This window comes from Acromyrmex echinatior, chromosome 1 (genome assembly GCF_024713525.1).
Source record: "Acromyrmex echinatior isolate Ae372 chromosome 1, ASM2471352v2, whole genome shotgun sequence".
NCBI classification, from domain to species: domain Eukaryota; kingdom Metazoa; phylum Arthropoda; class Insecta; order Hymenoptera; family Formicidae; genus Acromyrmex; species Acromyrmex echinatior.
The window spans coordinates 9,009,113-9,035,947 of record NC_141852.1 but is presented as its reverse complement, the minus strand read 5'-3'; the positions used below and the strand labels follow the sequence as shown (position 1 = coordinate 9,035,947).

The window sequence follows — 26,835 nt, the reverse complement described above, 5'->3', positions numbered from 1 at the left end:
ACCAATCTTTCCTAATTTCCATGGGAGTATTTTCTTTTTATCTTTCTTGATCGCACTTTTAATCTTTTAAGTGCCGTAATTAATCAGCATATATTTGGGAATTAAAAATATCTGTTTGCGTTACATCCAAACTCTGACTAAAAAAAGTTAAATATTCTTGAATCTCAAAAAGTTGGATATTCTAAAATGACGTAAATATAAATTATTTTGGTATATTACATGCTCGCGTATAAAATATATGTAAGTTAGCGCCTTTATGTAAATTAAATGTGCATTGAATTACACCGTGTCACAAATGAATATTTCCAATGTTAAAATAAATTTTTTTCACAAATAATTGTATCTATTAATATTAATTTTTTATTATGATTTTGTATACACTATACATGCATATGATTCAATTTCTTGGCTATTATGAATTTAGAATATGGAAAAACTTTATACATAGCGTGGTATTTATAAGAATATATTATATTAGTTAAATTACTGCTCATCTTAACTGCTAACTATTCATCTTAATTTATTGCCTTTTTAATATGTTAATATAACAAAATTTCCGTTTCAACGTTTATCTACTTGAACTAAAATATAAATATTAATAAGATTATAATGTTGATAAGATATAATATTATAATATTGATAAGATATAATTTACATTATTTGACTTCTAAAATACCGGTCAAAAGGTTTTTTCACAAGCTTCATCGGTCTGTTGGACCTTTAGAGGTATCTTCACTAAGCGGCACGATCGCCAACAGTTGTTCAGTTGACAATGATACGCAGTTGTGTGAGCGTCGAAAACTCTGAGCGTCGCATTTGATAATGATTGAACATGAATAATGCTCCTGCACATGCACCTGCTCATTCAGCTCACCTGATTCAGAAGTTTTTCTAAACACAGCATTATCCAACTTCATCAACCTTCGTACAGTCCAGATATAGTCCCGTGTGACTTTCAGTTATTTCCTAAGTTAGAACATCCATTGAAGGGCAAAAGATTTGACGATGTTGAAAAAATAAAGTAAAATGCGACGAGGTGTCTGTTGGCTATTACAATAAACGACTTCCAGGATTGCTTTCGCAAGTGAGTGTACCGTTGACAGAAGGTCATTGCTTCGAAAAGAAATTACTTTAAAGGCGAGGTTGTAGATATCACTCCGGAACAGCTCATGATACAACAAAGGTCGAATACTTTTGAGACAGACCTCGTATTTTTTAAGAGTTAGTGTCAATCTATCTTACGTATCTGCGCATTTCAAACAATTTGTGTGCAAATATAAAGATGATCATGTTCAAATCAATATTGCGTGAGATATCATGGAACCGCAGTTGCTTTATCGTGACTGCTCGTTCCCTTCGCAATAATGGCGGTGAAATCGTATTGACGATTCCGAGGAATGTTTGCATTCGAAATTTTTCATCGCAATCACATAAAATAGTAAAGGCGAGGAAATATGTGGTAGTAAATCATTTTGTTAATGAAGCAAAGCCAACGGATCTAAAACTGGTGGAAGAAGAGCTGCCGCCGTTGCAGAATGGAGGTAAAAAAAAAAGATGTAATCATCATAAATGTCCAGTTATTAATCCGATATACATTGTCAGTATTGAAAATCTATAATATTTGTAACATGAACTATAGTTTTCAGTACTGATAATGTCAGAATACTTTTCGTCCATGAGCGCATCGATAAGCTCATTATTACAAACGGACGATATAATTACAAGCGCGATTATCCAATATGCGCTCTCAGTATTTTTTGTGAATATTAAAAAAATGAGTTAGAAAGACATATGGTAGGAAAAATTGATAAAATTAAAAAACAAAGGATTCATTTGTTAGAAATTTTATATATAAAGGAAGAGAAATTCAAGGAACACACAAAGATTAACAAAAAAACAAAATGACTTTATTTTAATTTTTTTATATCGATAAACAGTCAAATTTTGTAACAAAAAAATCATTATTTTAATTTTCATGACATCAAAATAGAGTCATTTTCTTGGTCAACTTTTTCTTGGTTTGATTCGGTGTATTCCTTAGATGGTATTGTGGCTCTTAGGTATAATGATCCCTCTTAGATTTGGTTCCACTAATGTAAAATTAATCTCAGTATAATAATTTACTATTTATTTTTTTATTTAGTTTTTACTATTAGAAAAAGACAAAAAATAAATTGAATCGAGATTAATCTTTAGACTGTCAGCATTTTTTCATTAAAATAGTAATTCTTTTTTCTCAAAAATTTTTCTATATAAGTAATATACACATGGCGTAAAATTTCAAGATTTGTGCAAAGCTACAAAGCTTTTCCAGTAGGGAACATACGATGAAATATAAAAAACGTTTATTTTCTGAAAAATAGTGTATTTTGAGGGCTTTTGGTATCGTTGATTTCAATTCTGAACATAGATGTATAAAATTTCGAGCTCTAAGACAACATAAATGAATATAAACATACAGACTCAGAACTTTCCTTTATCCAAAGCATTACCCAGAGCTAACGACATGGACGTAGAAAGTTTGTAGCTCCTTTTTTATTTTCTTTTTTATTTGATTTTTTAATAATTAATAAATATAATTTAGGGCAAGTAAGAGTTTAACATATAAATTTATATTTAACAACCAAGAAATTACAGATTTGAAGATATTAAAACAATTAAAATAAATATATAAATATAAAATATAAATAAGGACTCTTAAGCGCTTAAACAATAAAATATAAATAATAATCCAGATAGGGCTAATGAGAGTCATACGCTGTTGTAAGAACGAAGAGATAGGAGAAACAGATAATCCTCAAAAAACGAAACTCATAACTTCTGTAATTTTTTTACTCAATGTTATAAATTAATTAATCGTTATTTTTGAGCTTCGTTTTTTATCATTTCCCATTGAGTGTAATGTATGCTACATTTCTGGTAATCTGCAAGTGCCTTGCTTTCAGTAGAAGATTGTTGATTTTGTATTCGCTAAAGATAAAATAACTTCAAAAGGAGCAGAAACGTTCGAAATAAATTGAAGATGGCCAGCAACACCTGAGGATTATCTATTTCTCCTATCTCTCTGCTTTTACAAGAGCGTATGACTACTCTCATTAGTCCTATCTGGATTATTATTTATATTTTATTGTTGAAGAGAGAGAGAGAGAGAGAGAGAGATATTATATACTAAGATATTATAACATGTTTCTGCCTAAGATTAGACCCTCTTCAGAAAAACGCAATGTTATTACATTAAATTCTATGACTACCAATACTGGTTTAATATAGTAACATCATGCGTTTATCTGAAGAGGACCTAATCTTAAGGTCGAAACATTTTATAATTAATTATATAATTGATTCATTATATAATATCTTCAAATTTGTAATTTCTTGGTTTTGAATATAAATTTATATTTAGACTTTTACTTACCCTAGATTGTATTAGGTGTTGGAATTAATTCGTAGCGTTTTACAAGTGATGGGAAGTACTTTCATTAATGTATTTTTTAATGCTCATGTGAAATAAATAACATTCTTTCATTAAAAAACGCTACGAATTAATTCCAACACCTAATATTTATTATTTACTTATATAAAGAGTTCTTTATTATCATTAATTTTGGTTTTTAATTTTTAATTTTTTTTTACCTTTTTCTTGTTTAATAATCTTTTTACATTTTTACATTTTTTGATTTTTTTGTATATTTTTCAATATATATTTTTTATACGTTTTATAATTTTTATTTTTTAATACATACATATATGTTTAATACATTTAGTATTAAAATATTACTAAGTAGTGGTATTTTAACTCAAGAGCCATAATAGTGGCTTTCTAAGCAGTCTAAAGATTAATTTTATGTAGATAGAACCAGGTTTCAATATCTCCGCTTAGATAAAGAATTCTAATGATTATTTATGGAATCATTTGTTTTTTAGCTACATCATACTATGCTAATACACAAGGCATTTATTATAATATATTTTTACTTTTAAAATTTTCGAAATATATCGTGAAATATTTATTAAATTATATACATTACTTTCTCATTCCTCATAACTTTGAATGTAATATATATATATATATATATAAAATCACATTTTAATTATTCATATTAAATTAATTTTATCACAATTATAATAAATTATTTTACGATGAAAACTTTTATTCTTTTAGAATACCTTGCGGAAGCTGAATACTTTTCTGTGGACCCATACATGAGACCGTACGTGAGAAGATACCCGCTCGGGATCACGATGCTCGGCACCCAAATCGCCAAGATCGTAGAATCTAAAAATCCAGCTTTCCCAGTTGGCAAGAAGATCGTCGGAAATATGGGGTGGAGAACTCATACGATTGTCAATCCAAAATTCAAAGATCGGGTGTTCCAAGAACACCCGTATCTTTTGCCAGACATAAGTGATTTGCCGTCGTCCCTTTGTCTTGGCATTCTAGGAATGCCGGGGTAAGAATTTTTGCCAACACGCTTACTCGATCGCCTTGCTAATGTATTTATCATCTCGCAAACAAAAGACACATAAAATTTTATAGACGCTGCGAGACAAGATACTTTTTATGTGTTGTAAGGCTGACGGTATTTTTATTTTGATTATGTAGATTATGTAGATCATGTAAACCACGAGACGATACTAGAATTAAATAGAAATTCCTGACTAAGATAAATATATTTTTTTTCAAGATATAAATATTTATTTCTAATGTTAATAACAAGAAAAAATATATAGTAATTTAAATTATTTACACGAAATTCTCTCTCTCTCTTTCTCTCTCTCTCTCTCTCTCTCTTTCCCTTCTTTTTTCCTTTTCTTTCTTTCTTTCTTTCTTTTTTTTCTTGTTAACAGTAACACAGCATATTTCGGTTTGCTGGAGATATGCAAACCGAAGTCTGGCGAAACAATCGTCGTCAGCGGAGCCGCTGGTGCGATTGGCTCGCACGTAGGTCAAATTGCCAAGAATGTAGGCCTAAATGTCGTCGGTATATGTGGCTCCGACGAGAAGTGCAAGTGGCTTATTAAGGAAATGGGTTTCGATTCCGCCATCAATTACAAAACCATGCCAGTAGCGTCCAGTCTATGCAAAGCTGCTCCACAAGGCGTGGATTGCTATTTCGATAATGTGCGAATTCTATGAGATATTGGCTGCGTTCAGCAGAGAAAGCAGCTTTGTAACTATTATAAAATTCTTCAATATGATTGGTTTGTACATTTAGATCTATAAGGAATCTAAAGCAAGCGCTAATCGTATTAAAGAATTTTGCAACAGTTGCAATTGCAAAGCTGCTTTCTCTGCTGAATGCAGTCATAATATTTTTTTTTTAGTAATTCAATACACGTGTAGATCATTATTTTCAAATGATATCTTTTATCTCTTTCAATAACTTTTGATGGAATTTTTCTTTTCAAAAACATCAACGATGACCACTGTTTGCTGTATAACTTTTCTTTATGTTATATCAAATTCTGTTAACATTATAGAATTACTGATAACTAATTTCTAGATACTCATTAAATATATATATGCATATATGTGTATATATATATATATGTATATGGGACGTTTTGTGTCAAGAGGGCCGTCTCTTCTTCCAAAATTTGACCCAACGAAAAAAAAAAGTTTAAATCTCAAAATATTCGTACATTTGTATACTTTCGAAAGAAACGTCTAATATGATGTCTAAAATCCGCAAAAGTCACGAATGTTCTTATAACATCGTCGATTTAAATGCGAAAACTTGACGAATCAGCTTGAAAATGATTACTGTAAATAATTACGAATCTAGAGATAGAATTATAAAGTTCAACATGGCGGATTTGAAATCAGTACATAACATTTAAAGTGTCATAGTTCATAATTGTTGTTTACGTCGAGTTTAATACTTTACAACGACCAATGGCACCAGAATATCGCATTACTTGCAATTTTTTTCTTCAATAATAAGGAAAGTATGTTCACTTTGAATTTTCATTACTCGCGGAGCTTCGAATCATTTAATGTATCAAAACATCCTTATTTTTTCGAAAAATCAGTCGCAATGAAATTGTTGTAAGTTGTTGTCAACATTGATTGTAAGTTATACTTATCGTTTAATTTGCAAGTAATGCGATACTCTGATGCCATTGAACCAATGATCGCTGTAAAGTATTAGATTCGACATAAACAATAATTATAAACTAAGACACTTTAAGTTTTATAATTCTATCTCTAGATTCGTAATTATTTTACGTAATTATTTTACAATAATCATTTTCAAGCTGATTCGTCAAGTTTTCATTTAAATCGACGATGTTGTAAGAACATTCATAACTTTTGCGGATTTTAGACACTATATTTAAGCCACCATATTGAATTTTTCAAAAGGCCACGTTTTATTCGAAAGTACATAATACACGTGCCAATATTTTAAGATCTTAAACGTTTTTTTCCGTTACGTCAAATTTTGGAAAGAGAGATGGCCTGCTTGATGCGAAACGTTCCGTATATTTTTGTTATTATATATTTTAGGGCCGGTTGTTCCATCTTTAGATAAACTATGCAATAATTTATCTATTGGATAAATAAAAGAGTAAAAGAATAAGAGAGTAAGATAGTGAGCTGAAGTTTACCGAAAGGTGGAACAATCCAGCCTTAAAGAAACATAGATGCAGAGGAAATATAAATTGATCGATTTATTAATTCACACATTGCAACAAAAATATCTCATAAAAAATTTCCGAAAATGTAACATTACAAATTTGAGTTATTTTAAAAATAATTTTTCTTTGGTAAAAAGTTACAAATCCAAAACTGAAAAGAATATTGTTCTGCTTTCTGATTACTTAACTGTTAATGATAATGTTGATGTCGTTATATTGTCATTGCGTAGGTTTTATAAAAAATAAAAAAAATCTGTAAAAAATAGAATCTTAATTTTAACTTAAAGACGTATAAGGGACTTTTTGAGATATGCAAAATTATTAAAATTAACATTTTTGTGTTAATTTTAACATTTTATATATCTCAGAAAGTTTACTATACATCTTTAAGTTAAAATTATAAAACATTTTATTTTTTACAATTTATTATATATTCATAGTAAAAAAGTTATGCAATGACAATTTTATAATTCTTAACGACTCCGACGCTGTCGTTAAAAATTACAGAATAGGGATCTTAATAATCCATATATTTATTAATTTTACAGGTTGGCGGAAATATCTCCAGCGCAGTCATATACCAGATGAAGCCATTTGGCCGAGTAGCCGTATGTGGTAGCATCTCGAGCTACAACACGGACCGCTCATCTTTGCCAAAGTGTACGATCCTGCAACCCATTTTATCGAAACATGAATTGAGAATGGAGGGTTTCCTCGTTACACGCTGGATGGATCGATGGAATGAAGGCATTATGCAGAATCTGCAATGGCTACGCGAGGGCAAACTTCATTACCGTGAGACCGTGACCAAAGGTTTCGAGAACATGTTTGAGGCGTTTATTGGCATGCTGCGCGGCGAGAACATCGGCAAAGCGATCGTCCAGGCGTAAACATCATACATCTATCGGCGCGAACCGAATCCACTTCTCATAATATTAATGCCTTCAATTCTATAACTGCATGTTATGTATAATATTTTTTTATATTTTTGAGATATTGAGAAAGAGATATTGAGATATTGAATTTTGTATTCAATTTCCAAACGTTCTTTACGTTTTTTTATATTATAATCAAGCGTTTTATATAGACATTTAAAAGATCGGAACTATTAGATTTTTATATATATATAAATTGGGTTCGTTCGGTTTTTTTAGTTCAAAATTGTATATATAATAATTTTACTAAGAATAGACAAAATTTAAATAATAAAAAAAAAAGATTCTAAAACTTGAAATTTTTATTTTTGAAACTTATTAAAGTTTATTTACTATACATATTTCTTTTTTAGTTTCTGTAAGTTTGATAATTTTTACATATAGAAAACTACGAGCCGAAGAAGATGGAAAATTTCTTCTCACTTTATGGATCTATCATGTGTTAGAAAAAAAATTTGTAAAAATTTTTGACTATCTATGTCATGAAAACATATTTCATCGATGATAATCTGGAGACACGATAGTGTCTCGGCGCTAAAACAAACAATATTGGATTGGCAAGGAAGTAATTGCATTTTTTTTAGCTCAAAGTTGTACATACAATATTTTCGTCAATAATAAATGAAATTTAAATTAAAAAAAAAAAGATTTTAAAGTTTGAAATCTCTACTTTTAAAAGTTTACTACATTTTTTATAATAAATTTATATGAGTTTGGTAATTTTTATATACCAAAAACTACGAGCTGAAAAAGACGGAAAATTTTCTTCTCATTTTTTAGGTTTGTAACGTGCCCAAAATAAATTTGAGAAAATTTTCGACTACCTATTGTGCCTATTTTTTTAAATGTTCCTACGATTTTTGATTACTGAGTTATCGCGGATTAAATAAAAGGATCATTTGGACTTTAATTGCTCATAACTCTATTAAAAATTATTGTATCGCAATTGAAAAAAGAGATTTTTAAAGCTGAAACTTTACTCTATCAAGATATATTTATATTGTTTGGTAAAAAAATAATTGCGGTTTTTATTGATAGCTATCTTTTTAAAAAACGCAATTACTTTCTTGCCATCCCAATATGACGTGAGACACTGCTATGTTCCTTTACGTGAGCGACAAGTTGCGGCAGATTTGGAGAGACCATTTGGTTAACAATAGCTGAACTGATCAAGTTCTATATACGCTCAATCGATAGCTATCATTCGGATTGTATCATAAAAGTGCTTTTATTTTTGTTTCTACGTGTCGTAATTCTTTAATGTGCTCACCATCAATTAACTGTTCTTTTTTTACGATCTCGCGAATTTACTGCGCAATCACTTAACGAATCGTCAACATAAATTTCCAATCATCAATGAACGAGTGGTAACATCCGGCCTTTCATACAATAGCGAAAATAATTTCTTACTTCAGGGAAGCAAGAGCAGTTTATTTTCCGCAAATTTTTCTTCACACCTATCAGATATTCTTCTTGGATCGAAAGCGGACGCCACGCTTGCGTTTGGCTAATGGCTTTTCCAAATGATGCAATACGAGATGGCTCGTGTTCCTGTATCGAAATATCGGTAGTTTTTTTCCGTTTCCTCGGTTTAACAAATGAAAATTGTATCGCTTTTACGATATTGATTTTTAATAATTATTGTTATCAATAATATTCGCGATCATTATTTACGATAATTACTTAACTCGATATTTTTGATGACGTCAATGAAACATTCTGATTTATCAACATTATTTAACAGAACAGTTCAAAAAATGACCGAAATATGATGCATTTTTTCGATAAAAATATTAAATGATAAATAAACTATAAAGGAAAATGCAGATTTATAATTATGTGAACATCAGATGCAATCAGGTACAACAAGAGACATTATATTCGTAAAAATATCTGAACGAAAATTTATAAATTTATAAATTTATAAAATAGGCTTTTTCTATTGTTATAATTTTATTTGAATTTAAAATATTTAAGATTGGTTGTTTCACCTTCGTATAAACTATGTGATAATTTATTTAACGAACAAAAGAAAGAGTGGACGAGATGCGAAAGCGAATAAACTAAAATTTATCGAAACCAGCCTAAGATTTTCAATGTATGCTTTTTATTACAAAAAATCAATTTATTAATTACTTTACTTTGAATAGAGATTGGCAAAACAAAAGCGATATAGTACATCCAAATTCATATCACTATTTAATTTAATAAACGATATCACATGATAATATAATTTGCTTTTAAAATGTAACTTTAGATAGGGTCATTTTTTACATAGCACACCAATTTAGATTTTTCCTTTCCTTTTAGTTGCATTTGACGTATATAAATAGCACTTACAAAAATGTAAGAGAATATCTTTGATCGATTTCAACTTTTTCTAATATTATATAAATAAGTAATACTAAAAATTCCACTCTTCTACACGTGCAGTTCAAATTGTAATACTTTTGATAAATTCCGTAATGATGACTCTTATCGTGCGTACATTAACATAGAATATTATTACCATAAAGTTTATTGCCGTCGAACACACATAGTTTTGCATGTGATGACGTAAGAAACATAAAAGGTATTTTTTTTAATAATAGTGTACTCATAAAGATCATCTATCGATATGGTGTATATGTTTTTAAACTGCCTTTATTATATTATGTGTATATTATATTATAACAAGAAACTGGAATGGATAAAAGTTAAGTGACAATGAATTAATACGTCTGCCGCAACAGATCGTAATAATAAAAGCAGACCTGACATTTGCAAAAAAGCAATATGCATCTGTGATGATTTTTTTATCGAATCTTCGGTCTGTTATTATTGCATGTAATCAAATGAAATCAGAGCCAATAAGATTCAGCCACAGCGATTTTCACGCCCAAATTGATTTAAAACTTTATATCAAAATTGCTTCTATTTGTTACACAAATATATATAAATATTACCTGTACAAAAGTATTTTTTCAATTTTGCACGAGATCCGTTTCACAAATATTTTTCTTTAATAAAAACAATTATCGCAGAGAAATCACCAATTATCGAAATGTAAATATTAATAATAAAAGAAAAATATCTTCAAGAAAAAATCTTTGGTTTATTATTTATTTAATTTATAGATCAAATTACATTTTAACGAAGCATCAAAGACACAACTATTGGAAATATATTATGTTATTAGGTGTTGGAATTAATTCGTAGCGTTTTTTAATGAAAGAATGTTATTTATTTCACATGAGCATTAAAAAATACATTAATGAAAGTACTTCCCATCACTTGTAAAACGCTACGAATTAATTCCAACACCTAATAAATAAAACAAACTAGTTTCACATTAAAGAAATAAGTTCGAATATGAAATGCTGGGGCACCAGACATTCACTTGACGAGGCGCCAATGATTATAATTATAGATTTCGGTCCATACCCTGAGTAAGAGAGAGGATGGCAGGGAGAGAGAGTGAGAGAGTGAGAGAGAGAGAGAGAGAGAGAAGGAGGAGGATTCTAATTTTTTGCAAAACCTAAATTAATAAAGATAGCTCAAGGTTTCTGTTACAACGTCATAAAAATATAATTAATAAATAAACGCGTAAATGGGAGATTGATGCGAAATTATTTCATAACTTTTAATTATACATGTCAAATAACATAATCTTTCTGCAGGCTTGTATCTATTTCATTTTCATAAAAAGATATATCTAATAATTAAATTTATGTTTCCATGCATGATTATCGGACAAACAAAATGTAATAACATTCATAATGTCTATATTTTATCAGTATAAATCAACTATCTCTGTTTAATTTAATCTTCATTTTTTTCTTATTTTTAGAATCAGAAAGAAATAAAAAGTTAGTTAAACATGGATTAACCTTTCGTTGACATTTCGTTGACGAGTCAATCACCAACAAAATTATTTTAATTTTCTGAAACTCAATTTTTTTTATTTTGTAGAACAAAAATACAATGTTTATAAAAAAATATGTTTTTTCAATTCCTACATTCAATATGCAAAATAAATACTCTTTATCCAAAACAAACTTACAAATTAATTTTTTTACTTCTTAAACTATGAGTCTAAAACGGAATGCATGGAAAAATTGATAAAAATAATAGATTTGCGACTTCTGTCGTTTATAACTTTTGAAGAAGAGAGCTTTCCAATAAGCATATTTTATGCATGAAATGTATGGAAAAACTTTGTGAGTGAATTATGCAGAAATTTAAATTAGGCATAGCTATCTCTAATAACCTTCAAAATTTATAATTAATTTTGACAGATCATGTTTTAAAAAAATGTTCTAACAAGAAATATTTAAAATATTCTAACAATTCTGATTTTGTTTATTTTGAAAATAAAATTTACAAAATGATTATGAATTGATACGAAAATCGAAAATTTGTTCTAAGTTTCCTTATACAAAATTCATGATCATTTTTAAAGTTTTATCAAAAAGTGATGTAATGTTCCACGTATAAGTAAGTGTTATTATTCAACATGGCATTGTCCTTTGCATTTTCTTTATCTGTCATTACCAAGAAAAAACAAAAAATTATGTATTGTAGCATAGTACACGTAACAAGTGAATGATAAGAGGGAATCATAATTATTCAATGTATGTTGTGTATGTAAAAAAATTATTCTTGACATTCCTCGACTTTCTAATAAAAATTCAATAAAACTCATTTACATTCGTAATATTCTTATTTTCGTGATAAGGTCATTGGAACAAATATGCGAAAGAAACGTTTTATCATCCTCTTATTGATAATCAGAAATAATTCATTAAAATTATAAAAGCGCGATTGTTACAATCACAACTACTATAAAACTTTGAGCAGAATTAGAAATTTTTATTAAAAGAGAACAATATAAAATCCACATGAAATAGTAGATTTAATGAGAAAATTAAAAATTTTGAACCTGTTATAGCGTACAGTGCATCATAATTTGAACACTTCATATTCAATCTTTCGCCGCGTATTCACGACATCGCTTTATCGGATTTGAAATTTTATTTGTAGGAAAGTAAATTATAAAATTGTATTTTGAAAAACATAAATTTTTATATAAAATGAATGAATATGCGAGAACAATTATGAGTCACACATAATTACACAAGCGATAGATAACATAGCTAGTAATTATTTCGCATTATAATTATCGGTTTTTACCTTTTTTTTATAAATACGCCGAATAAGCAACATGAATTCCATTAGCATAGTAGCCATTCGAATTTCTACTGTCAATATCATTCGATAAAAACATGGGTTATAAGATTTTACATTTGCTGATCTTGGCATTTGTCGTAGTCTGTATCCTGGCTCAACATTTCGATTAAGTTTAGGAAAAAAAAATTATTTTCCTGTGTACATCCGGATTTTTCTCTCACAACCTGATATACGTATCATTCAAATCAGATATAAAATAAAGCAATAGTAATAATATATAATAATAATAATAATAATAATAATAATAATAATAATAATAATAATAATAATACAGTTACTAACAATAAGATACATTATTTTGGCATGTATCTTACACCAACGTTTTTCAACCATTTTCAATTAGCGACACATTAAATAGCGAGTCAAATTTTTCAAGGTACATTAGGTGAACATGCTTTAATACTCAGATGTTTTATCAGATATCGCTAACATGATATTTATAAATAAAAAAAAAGTTGTACCTTTTTTATTTTTTTAGTTTTCATTTTACTATTTTAAAAGTAATTTTATTGCGCAATAATGATATTGCTTTTGATAAAATTAGAATAATATAACTTCGATAACCTTTATAATTTTATAAAACTTTTTTACTTAGCATTTAACTTGGATTTTACTTATTCTATGTTTTTTATTTCTTTGTACTTTTTTTTACAGAACATTTTTGCAGAACACTTAGAGACCTTCTCACATCGTTTTATTAATCCTGATTTTATTGTATATTTAATTGCGAATAAATATTGTAACATAAACTAATCTGTGCTTCGCGGGTTTTCTCCATGTCTTGGTCCATTCTTGATGTGCCAACGTTTCGTGGGCCTTGCAGTCCACTTCATCAGGGCGAGGAGCAGCCTGATACTGAGCTGTTCCTCCAGGTCCTTCCTTTTTATGTTACGCTACTTGTTGAGGTGGGAGATTTTGGTGGAGGGGGGGGGGGGGTTAGAGTGATGGGGGAGACAGATAGTGGAATCTTGGTCGGTCTTTGCTAGTCGGGAGGATGGTCTTCCATATCTTACTTATGTTATAGCCATTATCCCTGTTTAGATTGTTAGGGTGTTTTTGTATTTCTATGGCTTCTCTGTATTTTCTTGGGAAGTATGATGTGGTGTTGGTTATCGTGGTTGCTTCGTCAAACAGTATTTGATGTCCTGTTTCGACGTTATGTTCTGATAGTGCCGACTGTGTGACGTGTTTCAGTCTAACGTCTCGTTGGTATTCTTTTATCCGTAGATTTACCATTCTCCCGGTTTCCCCGATGTATACTTGTCCGCAGGAACACGGTATTCTGTATACTCCTGCGGAACTGAGTGGCGGTCTTGGATCTTTGGGGTTTTTTAAGATTTGTCCTATCTTCTTGGGTGGTTTGTAGATAGTTCGGATATTGTGTTTGTTCAATATCCTGCCGATCCGGTCTGTAGTTCCTTTGACGTAAGGGAGAATGGTTAGAGTCCTGTCGTCTGTTTGTGTGTTCGGAGCCGTTGTCTTGTTTGTGTGTTTGTTGATTATTTTGGTTATGTCTTTTTTGTCGTGTCCGTTGTTTTGTAGGGCCTGTTTTAGATGGTTTATTTCTGTCCGTAGATGTCCTCTGTCGGAGATGGCGAAGGCTCTGTGTACCAGTGAGTTTATTACTGATTGTTTTTGTGCTGGGTGGTGGTGTGACTCAGCATGTAAGTATCTGTCCGTGTGTGTTGTTTTTCTGTACACTTGATGCCCTAGGGTGCCGTTGGCCTCCTTTGACACCAGCACATCTAGGAATGGGAGTTTCCCGTTTTCCTCTATGTCTATGGTGAAACGGATATTGGGGTGTTGTTTGTTGAGGTGGATGAGGAATTTTCGGAGTTCAGATCTGCCGTGTCTCCATATTACAAATGTGTCGTCTACGTACCGGAACCAGACTTCTGGTTTCTTTGGGGCTTTCCTGAGAGCCTCTTTCTCGAAGTGTTCCATGAAGATGTTAGCGATTACAGGAGAAATCGGAGAGCCCATAGCTGCTCCTGATGTTTGTTCGTAGAAATGGTTGTCGTAGGAGAAGTACGTGGTCGTTAGGCAGTGCTCTATTAGTGGGATGAGGTCGGAGGAGACTTTTTGTGAGGTTTTTATTATGTTAATCGTATCTTTTATTGGGACTTGTGTAAACAGGGATTCTACGTCGAAGCTAACGAGTAGATCTGTGGGCTGTAGTCGGATTTCTTGAATTTTATGTATAAAGTCCGTTGAGTTGGCTATGTGTGATTCTGTTTTTCCAGTCAGAGGTTGTAGTGTTTTTGCTAGGAAGCGGGATAGGTTAAATGTCGGGGACTTTATGGCGCTAACAATTGGTCTGAGGGGGACGTTGGGTTTGTGTATTTTTGGTAGTCCGTATAGTCTCGGTGGGAGAGGGTTTGTGGGTTTTAATGTTTTTTTGGTTTCGTTTGGGATGTTGCTTTTTTCCACAAGGTCCTTGGTGTTCTGTGTGATTGTGTTGGTTGGATCCTTGTCAAGCTTTCTATACGTTTTATCCGAGAGCAGACTTTTCATCTTTTTCTTGTAGTCTGATGTGTTTATGACTACTGTCATGTTGCCCTTGTCGGCTGGCAGCACGATGATGTCTGTGTCCCTGTTTAGGTCTTGTAGGGCCAATCGCTCCTGTCTGGTGATGTTTGATGACGGGGGTTTGGCCTTGGACAGGACGTTGGCTACCTGTCTGCGGATATCATCTGCCTGCTCTGGAGGAAGCCGATAAATGGTTGACTCTATTTGGCTGATTATTTCCTCTTTTTTGAAACCTTCTTAGGTGCCACCGCGAAATTAGGGCCTTTGGCCAGCGCAGATATAGTGTCCTGGGACAGGTTTTTGTTCGATAGGTTCTTGACGTAATGTAGGGGGGGGTTTGGTTTTTTGTGAGGTGCGTCAAAGGAACTACAGACCGGATCGGCAGGATATTGAACAAACACAATATCCGAACTATCTACAAACCACCCAAGAAGATAGGACAAATCTTAAAAAACCCCAAAGATCCAAGACCGCCACTCAGTTCCGCAGGAGTATACAGAATACCGTGTTCCTGCGGACAAGTATACATCGGGGAAACCGGGAGAATGGTAAACCTACGGATAAAAGAACACCAACGAGACGTTAGACTGAAACACGTCACACAGTCGGCACTATCAGAACATAACGTCGAAACAGGACATCAAATACTGTTTGACCAAGCAACCACGATAACCAACACCACATCATACTTCCCAAGAAAATACAGAGAAGCCATAGAAATACAAAAACACCCTAACAATCTAAACAGGGATAATGGCTATAACATAAGTAAGATATGGAAGACCATCCTCCCGACTAGCAAAGACCGACCAAGATTCCACTATCTGTCTCCCCCATCACTCTAACCCCCCCCCTCCACCAAAATCTCCCACCTCAACAAGTAGCGTAACATAAAAAGGAAGGACCTGGAGGAACAGCTCAGTATCAGGCTGCTCCTCGCCCTGATGAAGTGGACTGCAAGGCCCACGAAACGTTGGCACATCAAGAATGGACCAAGACATGGAGAAAACCCGCGAAGCACAGATTAGTTATATAGAAAGCACCCATGGAAGCATCAAGAAGATTGTAACATAAACTATTTTGTTCCGTGTCTCGTTCAGTTTAATGTTGCGGAAGTATGTATAAAATTAAAAAATTATAAGTTTATGTTCCCGTCAAATATTACGATATAATGACTTGTGTCAAAATTATTTCTAAATGAATGTAACGTATTAGTTAATGAATAATATATTGAATGCGCTCTACCTACAATGATTTACTCTCACTTGCCTTAATAATCTTTATTATTCCTATTCATTTTAATAAAAAAGAATATTTTGTGAAAAGGTATTTAAATAAAATAAATTTCAGTACACAGTAAACTTTACAGATTTGTTTTGGTCAGGAAATTCATATATTTCATGTATAAGATTATTATTAGTTTTATTTTAAATCATAATTATGCGATGGATGCGTATTTGACATTTTTTTATGATCATTAAATGAATTTACAGATTGAATGTATCCACACTGTCATCGAATGAATCTACAGAGAATGTAGGAAAAGATTCAGAAGGCACAAAAAAATCATCGCTCGCGGGTGAATTTTCGAACTACATTTAAATTGGTTGATTTAAAAATATTTTGACACTGAATTTGGAATCATGTGCGTACTTTTTCGCAACGATTTAATGAATTAACGGACTTAGCAAACTTTTGAACTGCATTGCACCACAACTAACTCAACTTGTATCATGTGTCATCGAATTTTTATTAAAAATCGAAAATGATTTTCTACCTACTTTCCGAATAGCTCTGAGTTAAGAATATGATAAAAGTGAACCATAACACGATTTGTCATTTAATGAATTATTTAGTAAATATATGCAAAATACTAAGGATAGATTTCATGAAACTCATAAATTTCAGTTCAGGCTCATTATGCGATGTTATGAAAGGTGTATTAAGAAAAATATTTTCAATGATTATGGTGCTGTTGCAGGTGAAAGCAATTTAAACTCTGGTGCAAATGGTACGCAACCTGGTTAGTTAGGCATTAAAAATTGGAGTAAATAAGTATCGTATTGAATAGTAGATTACATGCTAAATTTCTTTAAACTTTGTGAATTATATAACGACAATAGCAAGAATATTCTTGAAATACGACGCGTACATTACAAGTGTTAATAACAATAAAATTCCTTTTATCAATATATGAATATATTTTCTATTATGCATTTATATTTATTTTAAGTATTAACACAAAAATTGTTTATGATGATATAAATTGTTAAAAATGATATCAAAAATAAATAATATGTTCATACATTTAAATAACATAATATATTATTATAGGATTGTATATATATGTATGTTGATAACACAAACTATAGAAATCAAAGTCTTAAACGGTCTAGCTGGATCTTAAATGCTTGTATGATTCTGTGTTTATATACTACGTAAAAATAGTTTCCTAACTATTTATAAAAATAGTTTACGTATAAAAACGTATATAAATAGTTTCCGAAAAAAGGATGCAGAAATTTACATTTTTTTCGATTTCCAAAGGAAGGAATTCAACATAATGTCATAATGACATAGCGCCAACTTCAAATAATCATAGTAACATGGTGGCTTCTGGATATCGCTCTTTTTATGTTTAAAATGTACAAGAGTACATCTTTCATACTTTCATCATGGTAACAGATAAATCGTGAATATAAAGCGGGGAGCATAGATTCTTGCATAATGCATAACACGTAATGCATAAGAAAATAAACCAATTAAAGTCCTCCGTTTCTTTTCTCCGTTTTTTTTTCTTCCTTTCCATGAAATAAAGAAATAAAGAACTCTGATTAATTTAATTTCTTATGCGTTATGCAAGAGTCTATTCTCCCCGCTTAAAGCGTGATAATTTTTGTTGATATATGATTATTATTGTGTTAACATGTGATAACTTTTTATCAAACTAAGCAAATAATGACGTCATTAATCTGACTATGAGTATGAAATATAGAAATCTATAGATCTCAGCTTACTTCAGGTTCAGTTTCACTTGTGTGCAAATTTTGCGCATACGAAATTTTATATTTTTCTAAAATAAAACATCAACAATGCTACATTATATTGCAATCGGCTGTAACAATAAAAGCTATAGAAAAACTAAGGAACAAATTAATCAAGAGCAAAATGTCGAAATAAGTTTTCATCGGTACATATTTATAACCTATATAATAAAAATAAAGATCCGATATAAAATAAATAATAAAAAAAAGCCAATAAGTCACTTTAATGCTAATCCGGAAATAATGTGAAATTAAATTTCATATAATAGAATAAATATTTCTACCTATACAAGGTCATCAATGTCACAACGTACCTGTAATTACGAGTGCATTTAAAATCGTATACAAATTAAAATTTTAATAATATCTAAAGCCATGTTAAAATATTAATACAGGGTGGGCCATCTATTGGTACGTTTTTGAATTTCGTCGTATGGCAACACCGAACGAGCTACAGACCCGAAATTTTGACAGTTTATTAGTCATACCGTCCGCGGCACGAAACAACATGTTTTCTCTTGAAGAGCGTTTTGAAATTTTAAAAACTTATTTTCAAAGTCAGTGCTGTGTCGCCGAAACTGTACGAATTTTGAAAAGAAATATGGGTCGTGATAGAGCACCCACCGAAGGAGCTATACGCAAATTGGTGAGGAAAGTTCGTGAGAAAGGGATGTTAGTGGATGACATTATATTACGACTGTTTTGAGTGAAATTGGCGCCGAGGTAGTCCAAAATGTCATTAATAATTGGGGTGACCGAATGGCATACTGTAAGGCCAGTAGAGGGAGCCACATGAACGAAATCGTTTTTCATTCTTGACGCGGATACTTTTAGCTTCACAACAACAAAAAAATTAATAAAAAATATCAATGTATGCTCATTTGATCGCATTTTTAAAAACGTACCAATAGATGGCCCACCCTGTATAAAATTCGAGGGAGTATTATATATTTTATATTAATAATGTTTGACATGATTTTGGATTTTATTAGGATTTTTATGCAATCTTAATTGTTACTATTTGCAATTAATTATTTTTTTAAACGTTATAACGTTGTAACGTTAATTATGACTTTGTATATAGATCGAAATGTTTGTTTAATTATATTAAATTTAGTTTTATATTATTTTCGGTTTAAAATAAACCTCGGCTCATAGTCTCTTTTTTAATTACTTGATTTATAAATATTTAACGATTGTGTGCAATAAAAAATAATGTTCTTTATATTAAAAGAAGTAATGGGTATATATATTCATTACTTCTTTTAATATAAACAGAAAATTATTTTTAATTGCACACAACCTTTGACTTAACTTTACCTCACATACAATCCTATTTTTATACACTGGAAATACAAATAATATCATAATACATATATCGATTTTCAAATAGAGCGCTAAAATGTCGTCAGACAAGATGGCTGACTCTCACACCGGGATTTCGGTGTCCTCACCAATAAGCTGGCTTTACGCTTCGTTCAGATATTCATACGTCCATGGTATAACCGTTTGTAGATTTTTCTATGACCTCTGTGCTCTGTGGTTTGCCGTTATTCGTGGTTATTCACAAAAATGGCGGCCGTGCTGGACGAGGTCGGCAAATCCGCTGAGAAACTCGTGGACGAGGAGAAGAACGAAATCGTCGACGAGGAAGACAAAACCGGAGCGGCAGAGGCGTCGAAGAAGAAGAAGAAGAAAAAAAAGAAGAAGAAGGCCGGTAAGTTTTGTTCGAGTCCTTAAATGACGAACGTATCACACTCGATTTTTTGTAGCATGCGGTTCCCATTAATGATTTAATGAATTTCCTATCGTGATAGAATCGACCACGAAGTTGTCGATGATTTGTTTAATTATTCTTCTAAACATTCATAAACTATTCATGAGATTTGTTTAAATCTGTACAAATGGCGCGAGTACGTTGTTGATCGTTAAGGTATTTGTATTTAAAAGGAGTAATGTAAACTCTTCTCTTAAGAAGTTTCAAAGCTTATGGGAATCGCTTCTTCGAATTTAAGGTGACGTGGAAACATTTCGTGTTTATGTGCATTGATAATTATCGTAATAAATGATGAAAATTCGATCCTGTGTTGTTATCGAATTTTATATATAATTATAAAAGATTTAAGATTTATTTTTTAATAATTGAATTAATGTATTTTTTGTACTTAAAATAAAATAAATATATATTTGGCATATTTGGTAAAAGCAAGGAGAGTTCTAGTGTAGTTCAATAAAAAAAGAAATAAAAACAAACTTCTGTTCTTTATAGCTGCCTATAACTTTCTCTGGATTACATTCTTTTTTTTGTTTAAACTTTAATAAATATGTATTTTATCTTAAGTACGAAAGTTATATGTTCAACTACAAAGAACAATCCTAAGCTTAAACATGTGACTTTGAAAATGACGAACTTGAAACAAATTATATGATATTGGAACATTGCAACTTACGGAAAGAACACTAATTATAAATTTTAAATTCCAAAAAATTCATATATAAGTTATATGTATCCAAAGTCAACATGCATATACGTTTGAAAAGTTTTGAGCCTAATATAAAAACAAGTATTTTTTCGGTTAAATTCAGTTTTACTTTTCAACTAATCTCCTTTTAAGTTGATAGACTTTTCCCAGTGATGTGTGTGTGTGTGTGTGTATGTGTGTGTGTGTGTATGTGTGTGTGTATGTTTTTCCATCCCTTTAACTCATTCAAATAATAATTGGCGTCTTGCTCTGCAAAATAGGCTTCTACAGATGTGATGACCTCGTTTGATGAAAATCTCTGTCCTCCGAGCCAAACTGGCAATGATTAAGTTCTTGCATTTGAAAAGTAATACGCGCAGATACGATATTCGATTTTTTCCATCTTTACAAAAGCACTGACATCAACTGGCACAAATGACTGTCAAATGAGCGTCCACAATTTTCACAGGTATTTTTCAAAGCATGTACGATTGTAGTGCCAAAATGGTTTTGATGAGTAATGCCATTTTCATATTGAGGCTTATAACTTTTCAAACGACTCTTGTGGGTATATATATATATATATATATAAAAGAGAAATTGTGTTATTGATTCTCTATGAAATATTGATAATGGAAATGTACAGGTGCTGGAGAAGCTAGTGCAGATGTGCCAGAAGGGGAAGAAGATAAAGTTAAGGATGATGATGCAGTGGCCGAAGGTATTGTCAGTAATCTCTAATTCTTTTATATTTTTATAACGATAAGCTGAAATTTAACATTAAATGGTTCTTAATAAATATTCATGCCGCAATGATGGCAAATTATTCGGTTGAAATTTTTAGGTACCACAGAGGTGACGGAAAACAACGGTGAAACCGAAGAGGTCAAAAAGAAGAAAAAGAAGAAGCGTAAACCCAAAGATAAGGGTGGGGTTAAGCAGCAGACGGATCCACCGAGTATTCCTGTGTCGGAATTGTTCCCGGATGGTAATTTTCCAGTGGGACAAATAATGGTTCACGGACCCGCCGGGGTAGACGACAGGATGGCCAAATTGCGCTTCACGAGCGAGGAGGCGCGCGCCCTCGACAGAATGCATAATGATATTTATAATGAAGCCAGACAGGCAGCCGAGGCGCATCGACAAACGAGGAAGCATATCATGGAATGGGTATGTAAGTCTATGTTACTGCGAGAAGACATTTTTAATTCTTAAAGTTGCATGAATAAACATTGAATTATTGTGTAAACAATATAAAGATCTTTATATACCAAAAAAAAAAAACTTAAACAGTATAGTGTAACATAGTAAGAACCTTTTATTTCTGTTTATTTACCATTAACAAACAAAAATGTAATGATTCACTGTTAGGCTTAATTTTTTTTGCTACACTAAATTGCACTAATAAGCTCTATAATATATTGGAGCATACTATATCAAAGAGCGAAGGTATCCTAGATAATGATACTTCGAGGCAAAGATTATACTGTTTTCTTTTCGTCAGAGATTCGCTAATTAACAAATGCTGTTTTTAGGAAAAAATCAGAAAAACAAGCATGTTATTTGCTTTTCGTTTCTCTGTCAGACAAAGTTTCCTATATATTTAGTATAGGGAAGGCGCGTTCCAGTTTATAACTCACTGGATTGCTCTAAAATTTTTTTGTCTCGTTTTTGCTAAACTTCAAATATATATCTATTTCATGTAAAAATTAATAGTTTCATGTAAATATTCTAAAACTTTTAAAGTAAATCTCACTCTTAAAGATACAAAATTGAGCCATTTTTTTTCAAGACTAGCTTAATTTTCACTCTTCAAAGTGAGATTCTACTCCAAAGAGAATTTAGAATAATAAGTACACAAGAAATAAACCTACTGTATCATCTGCGAATCTTACAAAACACTTGAAATCTCGCAAATGTATTTCTTTCTTTCTTTGCAAATGTATTTCTTTAATGAATTTCGCAGATCAAGCCGGGAATGACTATGATAGAAATTTGTAATGAGCTGGAGGAAACCGCTCGGAAATTGATAGGAGAGGATGGTCTCCTGGCTGGATTGGCATTCCCGACTGGTTGTTCCCGCAATCATTGCGCGGCTCACTACACTCCGAATGCCGGTGATCCAACTGTTCTCGAATTCGACGACGTCACCAAGATCGACTTTGGAACTCACATTAATGGGCGAATCATTGATTGTGCATTCACTTTGATTTTCAATCCCAAGTACGACCCGCTGATTGAGGCTGTTCGCGACGCCACCAATACCGGTATCAAGGCCGCTGGTATCGATGTACAATTGTGCGATGTTGGTGCTGCTATTCAAGAAGTTATGGAATCGTACGAGGTGGAATTAGATGGCAAAACGTATCAGGTACGAAATATAGAATGTTATATGCAAAGTTAATTTTATTTGGTTTAATTAATGTTTTTTTCTTGATTTATGATTATCTAATTATTTTTGAACAACACAAAATATTTTATAAGAATATAATGTGACTATCTTTGATAGTAAGTATCAGTTGATATTAATTAACTGAGCTTTAAAAAGAAAATACATAATACATAATATTTTTAATTCACAAGTGTTTAAACTTCGATTCGACATTTAATTGCGAAAATATATGAAAAAAAATAATAGTTAAAGATAGTGATAAGAATTTAATCATTAAATAATCATTCAATAATCATTTAATTGATTTCTTTGCAGGTGAAATCAATTAGAAATCTGAATGGCCATTCGATTTCACCTTACCGCATACACGCCGGAAAAACGGTACCAATAGTTAGAGGTGGCGAAGCAATCCGAATGGAAGAGAACGAGTTCTATGCGATCGAAACTTTCGGCTCTACTGGTAGAGGCGTGGTTCACGATGACATGGAATGTTCGCATTATATGAAGAGTTTTGATGCTGGTTTCGTGCCATTGAGATTGCAAAGCAGCAAGTCTCTTCTCAACACTATCAATAAGCATTTCGGTGAGAAGCCTAAAGATGCTTGATTAGTTTAAAAAGGCTTTACTCAACAACAGATCTGAGAATTCGAATACTCTCCATTTTATTCGTGTTTTAGGTACTTTGGCTTTTTGTAAACGTTGGTTGGATCGCGTCGGTTGTACCAAATACCAAATGGCGCTGAAGGATCTTTGTGAAAAAGGCGCCGTAGAAGCGTATCCGCCGTTGGTCGACGTCAAGGGCTGTTACACTGCTCAGTTTGAGCATACACTCGTTTTGCGTCCCACCTGTAAAGAAGTCATTTCTCGCGGTGACGACTATTAAAGCGCAGCCGTTGTTTTACATGAATTATTATCGGATATCAAGATGTATTTTAATCTCGATGTAACATCATTGTCGAAGCATCGAACTCTCCAATGTTTGATGCAAAAAATAATCATTGTAATATGTTAGTAACGACATTTCTGAGTATACTATCCATAACTTCGGTTTTTTCTCAATCGCAAAAAGCGTATCAAGTAGCAAGATTTGATATAGACGATAAAAACGTATATACCACCAATAATCTAAAACATCAGGTGTTTCCATGCGTGTTGTTAAATGTGTCTTCTTTGTATTTTTAATTTTTTTTTATTTCTAATATAAATACTTCAAGAAAAGGGTCTCCGCTGTTATGTTTTTTACAACGTTTTTTTATCCACTTTATTACTGATTCCTTACACGTTGGAATGGAAATGACGGGGTTGATGTTTAATGTTGAATAAAATATATTTGGAATCCGAGATTTTATCATTGTGACGATCTCTCTCAAGATCCTGAATATCTTGATTAAATTTATGTTAAACTAAATATGACAAAAGTAAATTAGCATATACATACACGTGTACATATAACTGTACAAAAAGAAAACGAAAGTATCTTCCGTTTGTGGCTTCTCTATTGATTGGATATACGGGTATATTTTCTTAAATGTGAGTTATATATTATAAGAGCTTTGTGTGAATCGCTTGATAAATTAAAGTTGTAACAAACTTAACGGTTTATATTATTTTCGATCTAATGATGCTGCGCATCTTTGTAAGATTTGTCAAATGTAATGAGCCACAAAATATAGTTAAATTTAATATCGATACTTAAATACGATTAATAATTGCTACTATGCAAGGCAGATGTCAAATTTGTCTTACTGCCGTGTAACGAAGTACAAGAACACATGGTCCCGCGGAGTCCTGACTTTATTCGTCTCTTGTCTCCTAGCGGAAACTACTTTTACTTTCAAGTGGCATCACTTTCATATAATCGTAACGATATAATTTTGTCGTTCAATTCTCAGAGATTACCTAAAAGTAATGTTAATCTTCAGTTGATCTGTTCATAGCTGTTCACTGTGTCCAGAAGTCATCACGTCAAATCGATAATTTTAACAATGAATCATGTGATTAGTTTCACGTTAACTTTACGGAATTGTTTCTGTATTTATCGTGAATGAGTTTATTTATTTCATGATGTAAGAAAATGAAAACGAAGTAATGCCACCATCTAAGCTTCGTACAAAATACATTCTATCTACGTGCCCGAAATCGCGTTGAAGATCATGGAAAACATCGTCGTGATTTTCTGGAGAGAAGGGAAAGGATTCTCGCCTTCGACACGAAGAGAACTCTTACACAGACGTGGATACGTTTCGCGGATATCCGGGCATTCGCGATTCATGATTCGTGCTCGAACAATTAATCCTAAACACGGCGCAAAACAAATATCATTTTGTCTGTAACGAAACGATAGATTTTATTATCAGTACGTAGACAAATGTTTCGAGAGCGAATCCTTGCAAATATCTGCCACTGGTGATTTTTATAACAATTTGAATATTCTCAAATTAAAAAAAATTTAATATCATTTAAGATCAAAGGTTCAGAGCAGAGACAATTTCCCATTTCAATAATCGGCAAACATCATCCACAATTAAATTCTTTCGCGTTATCTCGCCGTTAATCTACAACTACTATCTATTGTCGATCTGTCCTACTGTACTATTCCGTCGCTGATGCCTTCGCGACGAAATCTCCGTCCTCGTAAGAAAAAATACGTCAATTATTGTATCCGAGTCAACGTTAGCACGTACAATATAATTGGATTACCGCATATAATAACGTTATCGTGTTGACATACTAATTGGTCATCAAACGCATACTAAGCTCGACTGATCTACTATTAAACGAAGACACGTGGTTGGTTGTTGATTGTATTGTACATTGAGATACCCGATATGCGTTTTATGAGAACCACTTGTGTGCCGCTTGATCCGGGGCAATACGCACACGACACTATAATTTACGGCGTCTAAACTGACGCGTCATAAAGATAGTCTTTAATTTTCAAGACACGAATGTCATTTTGGTTCTTTGTGTTGTTTGGGAATGATTTTACGACGGATTGGCGCGGCGATGTGACGCGTTAAACATCCACGAAATGTTTCTCGAGATAGATCCCCAGCGATCCTGTTCGCGATAGCAATCAAATGCGCGCTCGTTACGTTCCATCGTGTTATCTTAACGCCTAATATTAAGATCTAACGCCTGTTACAACACACGTCTTCCGACGCGCCAAATGACGCCGTTAATAACCCTTGTGTCAAGGAAATCTTATCGGGTTATACATATGTACACTGATTGCAATCGATAAGGCGCTGAAGGGTGAAATTCTGAACCGCCCATTCGAGCGGATCGTCCTCTTCATCCAGGCGCGACATCGGTTTGCACGACCTTCGATCTTCGCCGACTTCACTGAGACTCGGTGCGCGGCCTCAGCTTTGCTCTCGCCGTTATCAGAAGGTTGCTCGGCGGCTCCGTCGTCGCTCGCGATTGCTCCTGCTATAAAAAAAATTATTTAATAAAGAAATCAGCGTAAACAGAGTTTAGCTTGATCACATATTTGAATTGGAATTATTTATATTTATGCATCTTCTGTTATTTCGATTGAATTTCATAAGATGTCAAATGATCGATAATCTTTGAAAATTTAGGATTCAGAATTTGAGGATTCT

At 32.2% G+C, this 26,835-nt stretch overlaps 4 protein-coding genes across 5 annotated transcripts in view; 2 read left to right on the top strand and 2 right to left on the bottom strand.

Moving 5' to 3' along the window:
• The first annotated feature begins 681 nt into the window (after positions 1-681).
• On the top strand, positions 682-8,397 carry LOC105146600 (prostaglandin reductase 1). Its single transcript, XM_087406802.1, has 4 exons — positions 682-1,541; positions 4,163-4,451; positions 4,849-5,122; positions 7,188-8,397. Exons 1-4 carry the CDS (start codon positions 1,283-1,285, stop codon positions 7,527-7,529), a joined length of 1,164 nt encoding a protein of 387 aa, XP_087262928.1. The 5' UTR covers positions 682-1,282; the 3' UTR covers positions 7,530-8,397.
• Positions 8,398-13,739: 5,342 nt separating this feature from the next.
• Positions 13,740-15,861, bottom strand: LOC147910935 (uncharacterized). The gene is made up of 2 exons (XM_087415704.1): positions 15,756-15,861; positions 13,740-15,505 (listed from the first exon to the last, which is right to left on the bottom strand). The coding sequence occupies exons 1-2, from the start codon at positions 15,859-15,861 to the stop codon at positions 13,740-13,742; spliced, it is 1,872 nt and encodes a 623-aa protein (XP_087271830.1).
• Positions 15,862-19,898: 4,037 nt separating this feature from the next.
• und (methionyl aminopeptidase und) lies at positions 19,899-24,448 on the top strand. Its single transcript, XM_011056976.2, has 6 exons — positions 19,899-20,093; positions 21,485-21,559; positions 21,683-22,008; positions 22,805-23,209; positions 23,546-23,813; positions 23,908-24,448. The coding sequence occupies exons 1-6, from the start codon at positions 19,949-19,951 to the stop codon at positions 24,111-24,113; spliced, it is 1,425 nt and encodes a 474-aa protein (XP_011055278.1). The 5' UTR covers positions 19,899-19,948; the 3' UTR covers positions 24,114-24,448.
• A 12-nt stretch (positions 24,449-24,460) lies between these two features.
• The window catches only part of LOC105146603 (uncharacterized), a 66,599-nt gene continuing 64,224 nt past the window's right edge, over positions 24,461-26,835 (bottom strand). Inside the window, exon 9 of one of the 2 annotated variants that reach the window (XM_011056974.2) lies at positions 24,461-26,662. In XM_011056974.2, the coding sequence (XP_011055276.1) occupies positions 26,573-26,662 (90 nt within the window). In that variant the 3' untranslated portion in view covers positions 24,461-26,572. The remainder of the gene's footprint in view (positions 26,663-26,835) is intronic. The other variant, XM_011056975.2, reaches the window with a different exon arrangement.